The 16,981-nt window shown below is 37.7% G+C and overlaps 1 protein-coding gene across 10 annotated transcripts in view; it reads left to right on the top strand.

Annotated features, from left to right (window-relative positions):
• The window catches only part of Hipk (Homeodomain interacting protein kinase), a 139,702-nt gene that overhangs the window by 24,271 nt on the left and 98,450 nt on the right, over positions 1-16,981 (top strand). For all 10 annotated transcript variants that reach the window (XM_081738834.1, XM_081738835.1, XM_081738828.1 and 7 more), the window contains one exon: positions 14,997-15,290. In XM_081738834.1, coding sequence (XP_081594960.1) covers positions 15,000-15,290 — 291 coding nt within the window. In that variant the 5' untranslated portion in view covers positions 14,997-14,999. The remainder of the gene's footprint in view (positions 1-14,996; positions 15,291-16,981) is intronic.

Raw genomic sequence — 16,981 nt, 5'->3', positions numbered from 1 at the left:
AAGGCGCGGTGGGCCAGGATTTGAATTCCATGTTAAAACTGTAGATCCTCATATAGGCCTACCTTTGGTGGTCACAAGATTGGGTACCCCGGTGTAACACACCGATTGTGATGAGATTGCACAGACATAGAGATCATCGAAAAAGAAGCGACACGTATATATATATATATATATAATCTCGGCCAACAAGCGCATTGAAAGGGTCAAATAGGGGCATAAAAATTGGGTCAAAATGAGATTATGTGGAATATAGCGAGTACGAGAAGAGATATCGGAAAACATTAAATGTACGAAATACTACCCATAATCGACGCAAGACAATCAGGTAGAACACACCCATGCGAAGAAAGCAGAACATCCGGAAATGGACCAATAACGTGTACAACATTGTCATAGTGTGTTACGGAAATGAGCGAAGAGGGTGATAAGGAGCTGGAAGAAAGAAGAAACGAAAACAGAAAATATGTGTTTTTGCTTTGGGTGCATATGTCGCCCGTATTTGAAAGAGACGCAGATTCATCTCAATTCACGAAGATGGGAAAACACGAAGGATACAAACGCCATTCGTATAGGCATCTAGCGAGACAGCACTGCACAGTGGGTTGCATATATCGCGGAGTACCATCCTTGTCAGAAAGATACTTCAAACTTTGAGTCAACCAAGCAGCTATAACCCCAAGAATCAAATGAAGACCACACAAATACTGACTACTACAATTTTCTCAATTGTCTGTATACCGAAGAAAACTCGGAATTCTACCCTTCTGCAGAAAAATGCATACTCTGAGGCTTTGAGGTCGGCTGTATTTTGATAATTTTGGCATATATTTTGTTTCATGTTAATCACTTCATTCTTTGCTTGCTTATGAAACAACATTGCCACTAAAAAGTTTGGACTCTACTGGTGACATAAATAGGTAGGTGGCTGGCATCGTTTTGTGGAGCATTTCTCTCTTTTCCTTTTCTCCGTGAAGCAGAGTGGTTATAGTTTTTAAAATTTTCAAGCAAAATCATATGAGCATAGCGTAACATTACTGCATGACAAAGGATGGCCTACTAGCACTACGATATGGCTTTTTATGTGCAGTCTTTAATATGTGTACTCCGAGATAAAGCATCTCTCCCTCTTTCAGGATTTAGTGTCATGGTTTAATTCCAAGTCTTCACGATCGCTTCGTGTTGAATAAATGTGATTAGTTAAAACTTCCTATTTTTTTTAGACTTCCAAACTGTTATGTTTAGATGTCGGAAGTCTTATAAAACTACTTTGTCTGTTCGTATGTTGACAGGTATTACGAGCAAAAACTGGAAGAGACCGAGAAGCGGTTTTTTAATCGATTCCGTGTCCCAAGGAGAGATCCCGACTCCTCCATTAACTATCTATTCAAACCGGAAGTGGTTTAATTTAGCCATTTTCGCTTTTGAAGTTTATCACTATAGAACGGATATGGTAACAGATAGCTAGAAGCTTTTTTTTTTTTTTTTTTTTTTTTTTTTTTTTTTTTTTTTTTTTTTTTTTTGCAAACGATAAATCGTCTCATGACAACATATTATGCCTATCTACAACACTACAGATAACGGAAATGGTTCAAATTAACTATTACGTCTGGTTTCAATACTGATTTCCGTAAAGGAAAAACTGTAAATGCTATCATGGTGCGTTTTTTGCACTCGATTCATCATCTCAAGAATGGTATTCATTTACTCCATTAACCCTTTATTCAAACAGGAAGTGGTCAAAATTATCCACTTCTGGTTTCAATGTTTATCTCCATAGAACGAAAATTGTGACATAGCGAGAAGCTGTATTTTTACGAACAATTCAAGTCTCAAGACAACATACATGACAATCGACAGCACCTGGCAAAACAAGTAGTAGTTCAAATTTATTTACTTCCGGTCTCGATACCGGTTTAAATGTTTATCGCCAAAGAACGGAAACGGTAGCAGATAGCGAGAAGTGGTTACTTCCAAACGATTCAGCGTCTCAAGATAACATGTGACAATCTTCAACTGTATTGAAACAGGAAGTTGTTGAAATTTTGTATTCCGTATTCAGTACTGATTTTCGTGAAGCAAAACGGTAAAAGATATCGAGAAACGGCCTTTGTGTTTTCAGCGTCCCAGCAATAGGTTCCATCTTTGCTGAAGCTCTATCCAAACCGGAAGTGGTTAAATTAAGCCACTTCCAGTTTTAACGTTTATCGCCATACAACGAAAACTAAGATAGATTTTTTTTTCTCCAAACGATTCAGCACCTCAAGATATTGCAACACAGTAGCAAAACAGGATGTGTTTCGAATGTATCAGTTTCAATACTGATTTGTATGGAAGAAAAACGGTAAGAGAATCGGATGCGGATTCTTTAAAAATCGATTCAGCTTGCCAAGAATAGGTTCTGTCTTTTCCGTTAAACTTCTGATGATTGAAATAAGTGATTTTTGGTTACAATCTATTGCCGTAACACAATAACCGTAAGGGATAGCGATTAAAGGCTTTTCGGTATGGATTCTTCATCCGAGGAACAGGTCATATATTTCATCTTGATACTCTGTTGTACTACTTCAAGTTTAAGTATTGAGTTTGTATAGACTAGTTTGGAAGTCTTCGTTTCACACTGTGAAACGATACTCACTTGTTTAAAAATAAAACTTTGTAGTAATGTTACGTGTTTTATACATTTCTACTTTATGGATATGATAGATATATCTGAATTCCCATAATCCAAAGCTTGTCGGGCAGAACTATGTAATTTATCATACTTTATTTTTTTTTAATGATAGGAATATGTACAGTGAGCGACAAAAGTTCTTTTCGTTGGTAAAATTTATTTTGGAAATAACGGTGGTATGGCTGGAACGTACAGAAAATTACATTCTTTTTAATTTACTGAAAACTCAAATTGTCCTTCCATTCTGAAGTTATTTACGAAACTAACTTCATCAAACGGAAAGAACTTTTGTCGCTGCCTGTACATATAGCTATTAATGTGAAATTTAGAAGGCAGATTATAAAGGATTGAAACGAAAATGTGAAAAGAAAGTGGAGAACCTTGAGAAAACCCATGGATACGGTGATCTCAACAAACTCTTATTGCCTGAGGTCGATCCAAGAACCCTTCGCACTAGAGGTAAGCGCTCTGCCATTGTGCCACCGTGCTCCTATAAACGTTTTTAGTTCCTAACTTATTTAAATATTAAAGTTCTCTATTTCCCTAAAATTTCAAGATACACTGTATTAAACTCACGTTGTTCGCCCTCTTTGATAAATGTCCCAATTTTGGATTTAAAAAAATAAAATTGTAAATTCTAGTTTAAATGAATAATGTTGGTTATTAATTCAGTTCGTGGAAGGATGTTTCATGTTGTCATCTTGTAATAATCTAACAACGCGTGTGCGACATTAATCTGATTCATTATTTGCGTGCTCATGTAACGTCATCAAGTAATTGAATGCCACATTCATTTACCGATCGACCCACATGCACATGCTGTTCAGTTGCTAGTATCTAAAACCTATCTAGTCAGTGCTAGGCGGATACTCTTGTCGCCATTCTTTAGTTCTGTGTGACTAATAATGCTGATGACTGTTCCCTTAGCTACCACGAAAGCATGGAAAATAGTCTCATGCATAAGTGACTTGGTTCATATTAAGTCCATAAGTTTCTCAATGAATTCTTCGTAAACCATTTAAATAATGCATCACATTTGAAACCTATGCATTTTTTTAAAAGATATCTCTGTAGTTTCTTAGGTGTATGCGAATTAATGCACGTGATTTCGAATTCAATTCCAGGTGGATTTTTTAAAAATTTAACGTCCCATAATCGTGGTTTGAGGCTAATGAAGACTGTGATTATGGTAATAAACGGAATGTTGTAATGAAGAAAGTGGTAGGAAACGGGAAAACCCCTCAAAACCCATGTATGCTTGTTTTTCATCACAAAACTCATTTGGGGCGAGCTCGGATCAAACCAGTGACCCAAAGTATCTGATATGAGCTCTCTGCCATTGAGTTACTACGGCCCCCAGGAGTTTGTTTCTTTAGCAGTTTGATCAATGTGGTGAGGTGACTAGAAATGTTTCGGAAATGGAGAAACGTACTGTAGATCAAGAAAATTAAAATACTGATGACCAATTGACTGGGTGAAGTTAACACACACTACCGAGTTCGAATATGCATTTATATAGCCACTCGCCCCCTCCTGGTCTTAACAAGGTTACGCTTTATTTATTGACTAGTTCTTTTAAAAATTTTAACAGCTGAACCTGCGCTATTTACACAGCGCACAAGGCTAATATGAGCGTCAATCTCCTTCCCACTTTTCACTATATCTGTGCAAGTCTCTTTACAGACACACGTAAAGGAAAGAAAGACCCATCAAAGGGAGTGAATTGCTGTAAACAAACATATAAATGTAGTATTGTAATGAACATAATTTTGGGGGGAATTTGTTGCAAACTTCGATAAGTGATAGATATCAAATGCAGATTTCTTTCTTGTAATTTCATATCCGAGTATGTCACATATGGGTCCACAAGCGTTCGAAGTTGCCAGCTTGCAGTAAGTTTCGTCAATCTGGTTAAAGCAAAGCGCCTGAAATGTCCATCAACTCGCTGTACGTAGCTCTTATATGGGTTGCTTATCACAAGGGTATCAACCTTTACGTCCTAGTGGCAATATTAAACTAATAGGGTCGAAACGACACCTAAAACGTGGAGTAGAAAAATAAAGACAAGTTTTTTGTTTTTGAAAATTTGAATGAGAACTGACAAATCAACACAAAATTTGGAATCGACCAGGGAAAACGGCACGTTTCTAGCACTTGTAGTTTTTGAGATCTCACTGTCGAAAAGATTGGCCACAAACAAACTTTTCCATCATTTTAATGTATAGACTAGCTGAACCTGCGCTCTCTACACAGCTCATCATTCACATATGAGCATGAATCTCCTTGTTATTCCTCACATCTCTACATGTCCCTTTACAGACACAAGTGAAAGACGTCATGATAAAAATCAGTGATATATGGTGTTCATTGGGCAAAACACTCCAAACAATAAAGATTAAACTTAGATTGGAGAAATGGTTATCCATCGTTTTTCATTATAATTTGGCCATAAAACAAACACCTGAGAGGTATACAACCCATTATACAGTTATATGGTGTTGGAATGTATAATGCGTAGGATATGTTGCTTTAGTTTTTTCTTTTAATTTCAACACTTTCAGTGTATCCGTAAAAATGTACTAAAGAAATAATGACCATGTTTTTTTAAATATTCAATCAGAATTGGACAATCTACGCAAAATTTTCAATCGATCAGTGAAATCTTTCTAGAGCCTGTAGTTTCAGAGATCTCATTGTCGAAAGGATTGGCCACAACCATATAAACGTCCACAAACGTATCTATCTATTAAAATGCTACAATAGCAATTAAAAGTGCCCGAGTTCCAACCAATAACTTTAGCTTTCAAATCTTTCATTTACGGTTATGTGTGATTTCACGTTTAACAGAGACAAACAGATTAAGTATTTGTACTTTAAATAGTCTAAATTAGTTAATTATATCTTTTTTATAAAGTTTATGATATGAAATTAGTGTTCAAAACCTTTGTATTTTAATAAGCCTTCTCCAAAATGAATGCAAATGAACTATGCTGCCATCTTTATAGTTATTTTAAACTATACGTTACTGGAAATGTATATGTTTGTGGCCAACCCTTTCGACAATGAGATCTCGGAAACTACAGGCTCTAGAAAGATGACGTTTTCACTGATCGATTGCAAATTTTGCGTAGATTGTGCAGTTCTAATTGAATATTTAAAAAAGACATGGTATTATTATTTCTTTATTACATTTTTAGGGTACATTGAAAGCGTTGAAATTAAAAAAAAAAAAAAAACTAAAGCAGCATATCCTACGCGTTTTACATTCCAACACCACATTGTTGTATATTGGGGTTGTATATGTCTCAGGCGTATGTTTCATGGGCAAATAATAATGAAAAAGGAAGGATAAGCATTTCTTGAGTCTAAGATAAATCTTTATTTTTTGAGTGTTTTGCCCAATGAACACCATATATAACTGACATTATAATTAATTGTATATGTCATGTTTTTGCTTACTACATACTGCATGCAAGAAGAAAGAAAACACTGGTCATACATGAATTAGAAACTCCAACCGGAAGTATGCTCAAATCTTGCAAACGGTGCGAGATATTGAGAAAAAATAATCGAAAAAATCTTCCATTTATGATACCCCTTGCCGATTTTTTTATGAAGACGTGTTTCACTTGTGTCTGTAAAGGGACATGTGCATATGTTGTGAGGAATGAGAAGGAGATTTATGCTCATATGCGAATGATAGGCTGTGTAGAGAGCACAGGTTCAGCTAGTCGATCTATTAAAATGCTACAATAACATTTAAAAGTGACTGAGCTCCAACTTATAACTTCGGCTTTCAAATCTTTCATTTACGGTTATGCGTGATTTCACGTTTAACAGAGACAAACATAACATTTTGAGTATGTGTACTTTAAATAAATTAGTTAAATACATCTTTTTTCATAAATTTTGTTTTAAAACTATTGTCCAAAGCCTTTGTATTTTAATAAGTCTTCTCTAAAACCAATGCACGTGAATTATGTTTCCATCTTCCGAGTTCTTTTAAACTATATGTTGTGGGTGTTTATATGTTTGTGGTCAATCGTTTCAACAGTGATATCTCGGAAACTACAGGCTCTAGAAAGATGGCGTTTTCACTGATCGATTGGCAATTTTACGTAGATTGTCCAGTTCTAATTCAATGTTTAAAAAAACATGGCCATTATTTCTTTATTACATTTTAAGGATACAAAACAAAAGCTCAAGGCTTATAATCATTAATTTTCATTCTAACACCTGTCTCCTTAACCTAAAGGGCATATTAAAAATTTCATGTCTTTTTATTACCTTAAATATATATACGACATTAGATCGAACAAGAGCTTTACCGACCAAGATAACTTACAGTTAAATGATGTGTTATCAATACATCGATTTCCATCGCCGTTATTGTAGTCTTTCTAGGCCCGAGTTCGTGTTGTTTCTTCGTCCAAACAACTCCGTAGTTGCCTCATAATGCCAGGCAATATCAGAAATTATGTGGCACTCGCGCAACCTTGGGCTAAGCGGGAGCATGCCATGTATTTTGTTCATGTACACTCATGTCCAAAATTATTGTCGCATGTCTATAAATGTGTTGTTCTAGGAATATAATTTGATAACGAATTCGCCCAGTATTTCTTACACCGTTAGTATGTGTATAATGGGCAAAGACATGTATGTGGCAAATTTTATTTCAAAAGAGCAGTAAATAAGAACAATAAAATGAAAATAAAACTTTCTTGTCCATTTAGCAACATTTTGTTTTACTCATTCTAATTTTCGTATTTATAATTCTTTTCCTATGAAATTTACCACAAATATACACTTCCCGATTATACACACAGTATCAGTGTTAAAAAAGTACCCTGCAAAATCATTATCAAATTATATTCTTACAAGGAGACAGTTATATATATGCGACAATCATTTTGGACATGAGTACAGTGATATGACTTGCTCTTTCGAAAACATCAGTCAGCACGACCGACTTAGTCGAATAGTTCGTTCTTTCTGTTATGGAGTAACAGAGGTTGTGTGATGTCAGTGGCTTAATATTGAAATGAGTTGAATCAATGAAAACGATTGATTCTTCTTGTGTATTGTCCGCGATTCGATGTTATCGGGAACAAGAGTAGTATAGACTACAATGTGCCTGAACCTCTCACCTCAGTTCTAGTCTCGAAGTCGAATCAAATGCTTCATGAAACCATAAAAACTTCTTTTAATCCGTAACAATAATGCAAAAAGACTAATTTGCGTTTCACAGTATCAGTCTTCGCTAGCTTTTGATCTCATTCTTGCTCTTTCATGTAGCATTTCATTAAACGCAGTTGCTTTTCTAGTGCTGTAAAAAGCAGCGGCGCAAATCTGTCTTCAACATTGGGGGGAGAAGGGAGATGTATAAGACCGTTTCCATATATATTTTTTTAAGGCGATGTTCAAAATATTTATGAAGTTGAAAAACAATGCTGTGGAGGATCAGGGGTGAGACTCATATTGCGGTAGATGAATGTGATTTCTGAAGTGAATCCTGTTGTATATCATACAGCAAGGGATATCAATTTCATATCACTTTTCTTTTGTGACAGTCGGACACAAATCTCGTTCCCTCCGAAAAAAACACATTTTAAATCGGATTATTGGAGGACAGTCCCCCTAGTTCCAAGATTGGTGGGAACGTTTCTCTCATCCCCCTGGGATTTGGGGCAGTGGTAAAAAGTTGCATATAATAGTGTTTGTGCGACTGATCTGATCACAACTTGTACAGAGGTTGTTTAGTCTACATTTGGCCAATTTCGACTTACCTAAAAATTTAGAAGAATCCATGGCGTCAGGTCCGTAAGTATTCGATGTGCTTCCCTTGGTTCCTAACAATAGCCCGACAGCGTAATTTCCACTGTAATAGGCTTCTGGGAGGGGAATCTTGTCCCATTCCCTTTGCACAGCTTTCCAAAGTCCTTCCACAGTTGTCACACGCCGTTTTCCCAAAGCCCGCTTCAGCAATCCAAATCCACAGTAGTCCCTAGGACTTGCATCTGGAGATTTAACAGGTACCTCATTGAAAGGTATCACCTGTATACCACTTGCCTCCTCCATCTCCCTGTAGAATGCGAGGGACGATCTTGTCCATGTGAATGCGCACCAGATTGGCATTATATCCGTACATTGTTGGAATCTCATGCTCGTAGATCGGCCGCATGATCTGCTTCTGAAAATACTGCGAATTTATTTTGCAGTTCTTCGCCACCCTACGAATCTTCAGTTTACCTCGGTAACAGTAGCCAGTAACGACCATAAACCCTTTTGGGAAGGATTCTTTACAGACACGGGCCCACCTTCTGAAGTTCTTGGTACCTTTCTCTCGGTACATGATGGCTCTCGGTTTGCCGCAGTCGGAAAGGTAAATCCATGCTTCATCTAGCGTTACGACGTACATCCACCATTGTTTTGCCAGATGCCGTTCGTACAGCTTCCGGGCGTTACACTTTCGTTCCTTTTGGTGGGCATCCGTGAGAAGATGGCCGCGAGCTTTCATGACTTTTTCCAGCTTGAGTTGATGGTGTAACGTCCGGCTCACAGTCCCCAAAGACACGTCAAGGCGATTAGCCATACACCTTCATGTTGGTGGATTTTCTTGCATTGCCATTTTGCGAAGTTTCCTCTGCATGGTGGAGGTGGCCTTGGTGCATTCCTGCTTCCTAGGCAACTTCGTTAGTGATCCAGATGGTGGAGCTTCGTTGCCCTTGTACTTTTTAATAACATATTTTATTCCACTTAAACTGATGTTGCAACCATTCTTCTTGCACTGTTTTCTAATGACAGAAACACTAAAGTGGGTGTCATAAATAGCCGCAACATAGCCTTCCCAAAACCGGCTTAGTTTGTGCGGCATTTTGGTCACAGAGCGGAAACCCACACACTTGGAAACAAATTTAACACAACACTCACAACAATGGTCCTGTTTTGTGCGTTATTGTCGTCCGCGCGGAAAAACAACTCCGTTCCCAGGAAGCCACTTACAACACTGCAGGACGCCATGAGCCAGGTTGGGTGAGTCCATTCTGCCCGGGAGGGGGAAGGAACGGAATCGGCCAAACGTAGGCTTGAACAACCTCTATAGACTTTGAAATCCTACATTATCTTGAAACCTGACAGGGCATACGCAGGAGCAGGCTTATATATTTATAACTTAAGATATTCGGGAAGAATGTAATCTAAATCAGAATTAAAGGTATATTAATTCTTTTGAAGAAGTGGATCGATTTTTTAGTTGAATCAGATTAAAGCATACGAATGAATAGTGGAAACTGTGTTGTAAGTGAGAAGTATATCTATTAAGTCCTTCAGTTCGCTGTTGAAAGTAAATTTGTACAATTTTGAGGGCGAAACAGAGTGGAAGTGTTTAGATTTAGAAGAGTTACAAATAAATAATGTTTGACATTGCCGTAGTTTCTGTAAAGGTATCTGTTTGTAACCAACCATGCGCGAGTTGCTAGCTAGCAAGTGAAAGTTAATATTTATTACACATTTGACTTGCATTTCTCTGGTAACTGATAATAATACAGCACTTTGTATGTATTGACGCTGAGAAACTTTATTCAGTCAAGCTTTTATTGAACTGAATGTAGAGCGCGATTTTATTGAGTCATCAGTTACGCGCAGCAAAGGCATGCGTTTCTTACGCACGGTCGGGTGAAATTCGATGTAGTCTTGATTTGAGCAGCACTCTTTGATAGGAATGATACAGTGGAGAAAATGTTTTAGGTTTTTAATGAAAGATTTGTTCGTGAATTTCTGTCTAATTCTACACACACACAAAAACACAAGAGTTTTGTTTGTTACACCGAGATTTCAAATGGATTTTTTGTGTTACAATAAAATAAAACGTTTATATCATACACGTGCTGCGAGAGATGGTTTCCGAGTTGACACGTGTAAATAACTTGTCAACAAGTACAGTTCATGGAGTTCCGTAGAACAAAAAAATATACGTCTGAAATGACAAAACGGACTGTAACAATTACCGAGAAATGTTGTTGCTTCAAACATATTACGAGATATTATGTAACATTCGTGTAGTTTAACTGCGTGTTTAGATGAAGGAAATTAATTGAAGTTTCGTTTGTTACTTAAGGGTCTTCTCTCAGCTAAGTCTTAAGTTCCACTTAAAAAAGAAAATAGTGAATAATTTTAAGACAATGAAAAATATAAAAAATGTAGGAAGTGAACCTGGTAGTATAAATAAAATATTGTTAAACAAACTAATAATAGTTTCCAGACCTTAGTTCGTATACTACGAGCGTATGCAGTTTTGAAATTAGAGTACACAGTTTATGACGTCATAATTGTTGCGCATCCAAATTTATACGCTACTAGTGTCGATTAACCGCTTCGATGGGATAAAATAAGAAAAAATAGTAATATATTCCGTTAGTTAGTCACTTTTTACTATTACTGAAGTACCCTCTGATATCGGTCATTTTCGATCATTTTTATATATCCCTCCCCCAAGTTACAGGGCTGAATTTGAATATAAACTACATCGGAAGTATCACTATTCGTCTCAACGACCACGAAAACTGTGGCTTCGACACCAGTATTGTTCGTTTTCAATCATTCTTATATATCTCCCCCTTCCTTACGTTGCACCGTCAAAGTTTAATAACAAAAACCACTCCAGGCCCGAACCTCATCCATGTTGAAAGTTTGATCGAGATCGGTCGGGTGGTTCAAGAGTTATTAAGTCACAAACATAGTCATTTTCATTTTTATATATATAGATAGATATGCACGGTCTTGGAAACAGTTGTCAGCTCATGATGTATTGTGCAGATATTACCTGGGTTACTTTCTACTTTTTTATTCTTCATTGTCTTTGTTGTTCATTAAATTTCAAAATGTGAGGTAAGCTTAGAGGAAAAGCTTAAAGTGTTTAGCGTCCAATTTCCCGGCGGCGACACTCGGTCAGAAAAGTATAAGTTTTTTTTTTTTTAAAGGACAGCTATTCTGACTGAGCTTTTTGTCATTCACACCAGACAAATGCCGAGATGGTACCTAACACACAGGTCCCAGGTTACTTCCTTTTCTAGACAGTGTGCTCGCAGAGGGACATCATCCCTCATACGTGACGGGATTAAGGTCGTAGTTACCAGTAATGGCCAGAAATACGTATAAATAAATAAAATAGCGTCCCATTTTAACATCGGTTCTGTGTGAATCGTGAGACTCAACATAAGAGGGGGACGGTGCCTCAGTGGTAGAGCGCATACCTCTGGTGTGTGGGGTCCCTGGTGCGATTCCAGGCCAAGTTAGTTTGTGGTGGACAACATCATGTCCGTGGGGTTTTTTCGGGTTATTCTCGTTTCCTCCCACTATCTCATTCCACCAGGTCTTCCAACATTAACGTGCCCTAATCATCGTCTCCCTTAGCCTAAAAGGCATGATTGTTGGATGTTAAACTGAAATATTTCATTTTCAAACCACACGAGATCCCATCGATAGTCAAACTTGGGTCTCACGCACAGAAGACAAGAACATCAATTATTTAGCTACAACTGAGTCTATGAAGTGAATGGAGATTTGTGAATGTGTTCAGAACTAATAGGTCGATACTGGCACTTGAGAGAACGAGGGAGTACGACAATACGGTTCACCAGATTATGTGTAGACGTTAAAGCAGACGGTTCTTGGAAGAATTCGGAATTTCCAAGAGCAGTGATGATTTCAGAAGGTTTCCGGGGGGGAGGGAAAGGTTTTCAATATCAATAGGGGAGTCTATCCATCACGACTCTGGAACTCACTAAAGAAATAATAAACACTTCTGACCAGAGTATATACACTTGTTTATTAAAAACTAAATTCCAGTGTAACAGTTTCAACAACGTAACGTTGTCTTCATCAGACACTAACTCTGATCACAGACATCAGAGTTAGTGTCTGATGAAGACAACGTTACGTTGTTGAAACTGTTACACTGGAATTTAGTTTTTAATAAACAAGTGTATATACTCTGGTCAGAAGTGTTTATTATTTCAATAGGGGAGGTTGAAAGTAGTGAAGCGAAAATACTAGTAACCCAAGTTGAGCATGATCGGAGGTACTTCCAGGGGGAATTCCTCTCCTTAGGCCATTCCTTGAAATCATTACGTGCCAAGAGTTGTAAGATTACTGTTTGGAAAATGAAAGATAATAAATAACTTTAGAATAGCCTTGAGTTGACTGAACCAATTCTTGTGTAAGTGGCTACTGTGAACATAAGAGATTATTTAGGTAAGATTAGAAATTAGATTTCTGGGCTTTCGAAGTATAAAGTTATGTTTGTCCGTCAAGTATGAGGGATGATACCTCTCGGCGATCACACTTTCGGGGAATTGGAGGGCAGGAACGGAATGGGGAAGCGCCTTGGGACCATTGTTAGGTACCATCCTGGCATTTGCCTGGTATGAGTGATGATGGCTGACCTGAAAAAGCGTTTATACTTTTTGACCGAGTGTTTCCCCGGGAATCGATCACGGGACTGCTCACACCAAAGGCGAAAGCGTTAGCAACTACAGGGCCACAAGGGATGATTTACATAGTGCAGCAACATACGAATGGCGTGTAAAAGAATCAGCCTCGAAGTGAGCGTAGATAAGACTAAGTACATGGTGTGGAACAAAGTTCGTAAAGCATAGAAGTGTCGAAATACGTGAAGTGAATCAATTTAAGTACTTAGGTATAGTTTTAACAAGACTTGTAACTAATTTCTTGATTACGGAAAAAGTTCCTTCATTGATCGTAATACATTTCTTATTATAAATAGCGTCCCATTTTAACATCGAGGCTATATGAGTCGCGAACGTACAACTTAACGTGGGACTCAAACCACATGAGTACCCATCGGTAATCAAACATGTAATTGTAACCTCAAATGAACAGGTTTGTTCGATTATTTCGTCCTAATTTTTGTTTTAAGTCTGTGAAATGTTTTCTGCGAAAATTTAATTAGGTCTGAACGCAACCTTTGACTCTTCAGCTCATAACTCGAAAACCAAAAACATGCACAGCAAAATATTTCCCTGGAGCTCACTCCGGAGTAGTACCTTCCTCCATTCTCACTAGGGATATACAGTGCTGCACAGCATAAGGAATGATACAGTATTCTTCTCGATAACACACATGACTTGGATACCTCCATCTCTGACGAATCAGAGCAGTTCTTAGCCTATTAATTAGTTAAAAATTTTCTTGAAGTGTTTCCATTATTTTAATAACCATTTGTGTTCACACTGATGAAAAAGATATTAACTCTTTGAGCGCTGCAGTGAATTTTGTGGTTTCTTTAAATGGGCCGCTATATTAATTTTGTAGATTAAAAAAAAAAAAATGCAATGTTGCTGAACCGTTAGCACAAAACCCTTCTAATAGAAGTGTCAACGAGATCGGACTTACGGTCTCCTAAAAAAGTAACGAAACAAAGTGGACATGTCGGTTCCATGGAGCGTACATGGCGCTTAAGAGTCTTCATCCCGGCGAAATTAAAATACCGCTAATTTTACAGTAATTATGTGATATCTTCAAATAGACAATTGAAATATGGAACAAGAGCGCCCTAGACAATATTATTTTGCGTGAGGTACCGTTATCACAAGTCACTAGTGGCTTTCCGTTTTCAACTGTTTAGAAACGCGAAAATAAATGCCGATTTTCAAAATGGCTCGAAATCGAAAGCAAATAAGTGAGTCGTGATAACGGTTTCTCATGTAAAATAATATTGTCTAGGGCACTCTTGTTCCACATTTCGATTATCTTTTATCTATTTGAAGATATCACATAATTACTGTAAGATTAGCGGTATTTTTATTTCGCCGGGATGAAGACTCTTAACGTGTTTTACACACTAATGATCCTGCACTATTAGTACCTGGCGCTGAGAAAAGAAATCATTGAAAATTCTTTTGCGTTATCTGATTATTCAGTCGAGCTCCCTCATAGGTATATGGTTAACGTACGCGTTTGGCATGGCAGACCTGAGTTCGATTTCCAGTGGGAGCTCATGTGGTTTGGATCCACGTCTCATGTAGACTAAATACTGGAGGAGACTCCAAATTCAAAATCAACCAATTGTTATTCAGTTAGAAACCGAAGTGGTGATCGATCAGCAAGGCAGCTGGCAGCAACATGATACTAACTTCGTCTTACGTTGTGCAATATTGCGCTGTTCACAGATTTGAATGATTTTTTTTTTTTTTAATATTTCGTTCTAAAATGTTAGGTTTGTGTTGACTTATATGATGAGTGTAATATTGATTATTGTATCTGAATGTATAACTGTATTAATCTGTAATTGTTCTTTGTTTTTCAGGGAATGCATGACATGTTCATCCAATCCCAGCATTCCGGGACAAGCAGTAGTGGGGTGGTGTTGCAACACAATCACAAGAAACGAAAGTTGGATCATTTGCAACAGGACTATTCCTCAGAGGGAAACAGTGTTTATTCTCTGAATGGTGGGAACCTAAATTTGAGTCAATCTGTGGTACAGCGAAGCAATCGTAACAATGTGCAACACAAGAGCCCTAATGGGGTTATGCCACAGAACTTTATACGGGCTTCCACCATAAAGTTGTTAGACACGTATCAGAGGTGCGGACAGAAGGTTAGTAGCAGTGTATTTCGAGATTATATATAAAAAAGAAAGCTCTATTAAGTTACACCGCTATGAAAGTGAGCTGCAGATAGGGCTTGTGAGCTTAAGTGCTAGTGATCTAAAAATATTCTTCCTAAGTGGATTGTGTTTCTTTTTTAGTGAAATCTGAAGATATATTGATGTGTTGTAGTGATAAGCCTATGCACGGACCTATACAAAACCGGTGACGTGGTTCTGTATATCTTGGAGGCGATATATTGTATATTGTTGCCCATATTGTAAAGTTTGATCTTAAGAGGGGTAATCAGAATGTAAGATTACATAGCCTGCAGTGAAATATGTTTATATTATTTCATACAACCAATGCAGCCAACAGATAATACATACAAGTTATTTTTCAACAGTCTCCATATTGGGTGAAGTACCTGTCGCATCGTGGGATGAATTTAAAGATCCCCCCCTGTAAAAATCCTGTCCTTGCGTGTTCAGCCATGTTGTCACTAAGTGTTTCACCTCCTCGTCTGAAGTGAAGTGATGGCCTCCTAGGTGTTCCTTCAATTGCGGGAACAGGGGAGGGGGTGTCACTTGGAGTGAGGTCTGGGCTGTAGGGAGGATGGTCGATGATTTCTCAGCGAAATAGCCAGTGCTTGGTCTGCTGCTGCACTCTTCGTTGGTGACGTTATCTTTACCAGCCGCAAACTTTTGACACAATTCTGCAACATGCTGACGAGACATTACAGTCTCTTCGTAAACTTCTATGAGCTGCCAGTGAAATTCAGTCGCGGGTACATGTTTGGCTCACAGAAACCGAATAACTGAGTGGATTACTTCGCGAGACCAGTTTTCCAAACGAGTTATCATTTGTGTTTACCTGCAACTAGCACCGTAGGTGGTTAATGGCTGAAACTATACAGTTGCCAACTCCATGTATTAAAATTACCGCACACCCCTCATTCCTATATAAGAGACAAAACTGCAGAAATATTTCCCTTGTAACCTTAGTTTCTGATCGTTCCTCATATATGATTGTCTGTGCATCTGTCAATTGGACCGGGTTCAAGCCCTGGTCGTAGTTCGGAGCCCATGTTAGTAGGAAGTACTGTCCTTCATGATTTCGGTGTTGCATAAGGACGAAAAACCCTATATCTCTTAGGTAATTAGGTAGAAGGGTACCGTGACACATTCAGCAACACTGAAAATAATCGGATATTTTGAATTCTTGCTTCATATAATTACCAAGTTGCTTCCGTCCCCCACTATTTAAATCGTACGGCTTCATTTCGGGAGCGTAGGCCCAAATTATAAAGTATATGTATAGTCAAAATGCCCAATACAGTTTTGGGTTAGTAAGAGTCGTAAACAAAAATACGGACTTATTCCATGAAACTGTTTTCAGAAACGACTTCGAAAAAGTGAATCTGGTTGAACACAGTTTCCTTTTACATAGAAGATATTTCTTCGTAAATATCTTGAATTTAAAAGCGTATTAAAACAGTTCTGTTTTCTTTGAAGAACATGAAATAGATAAATGTTTGTACTAGTTTTTTTTTTTTTTTTTTTTTTTTAAGTAGCTAAAGTCGAGAAGTGTTGCTCTTTTTCCTTTGATGCGGAAGCCCGGCTTCGATATCCGTTGAGAATGTGGTTGAAACTTAACATGTAATAATATACAAGGCTTACATGTCAAGCTACATGGCTAAATG

Source organism: Thermobia domestica, chromosome 14 (assembly GCF_964235325.1).
Source record: "Thermobia domestica chromosome 14, izTheDome1.hap1.1, whole genome shotgun sequence".
Classification (NCBI taxonomy): Eukaryota; Metazoa; Arthropoda; class Insecta; order Zygentoma; family Lepismatidae; genus Thermobia; species Thermobia domestica.
Note: the sequence above shows the minus strand (reverse complement) of the source record. Positions and strands in the feature narration are given on the sequence as shown.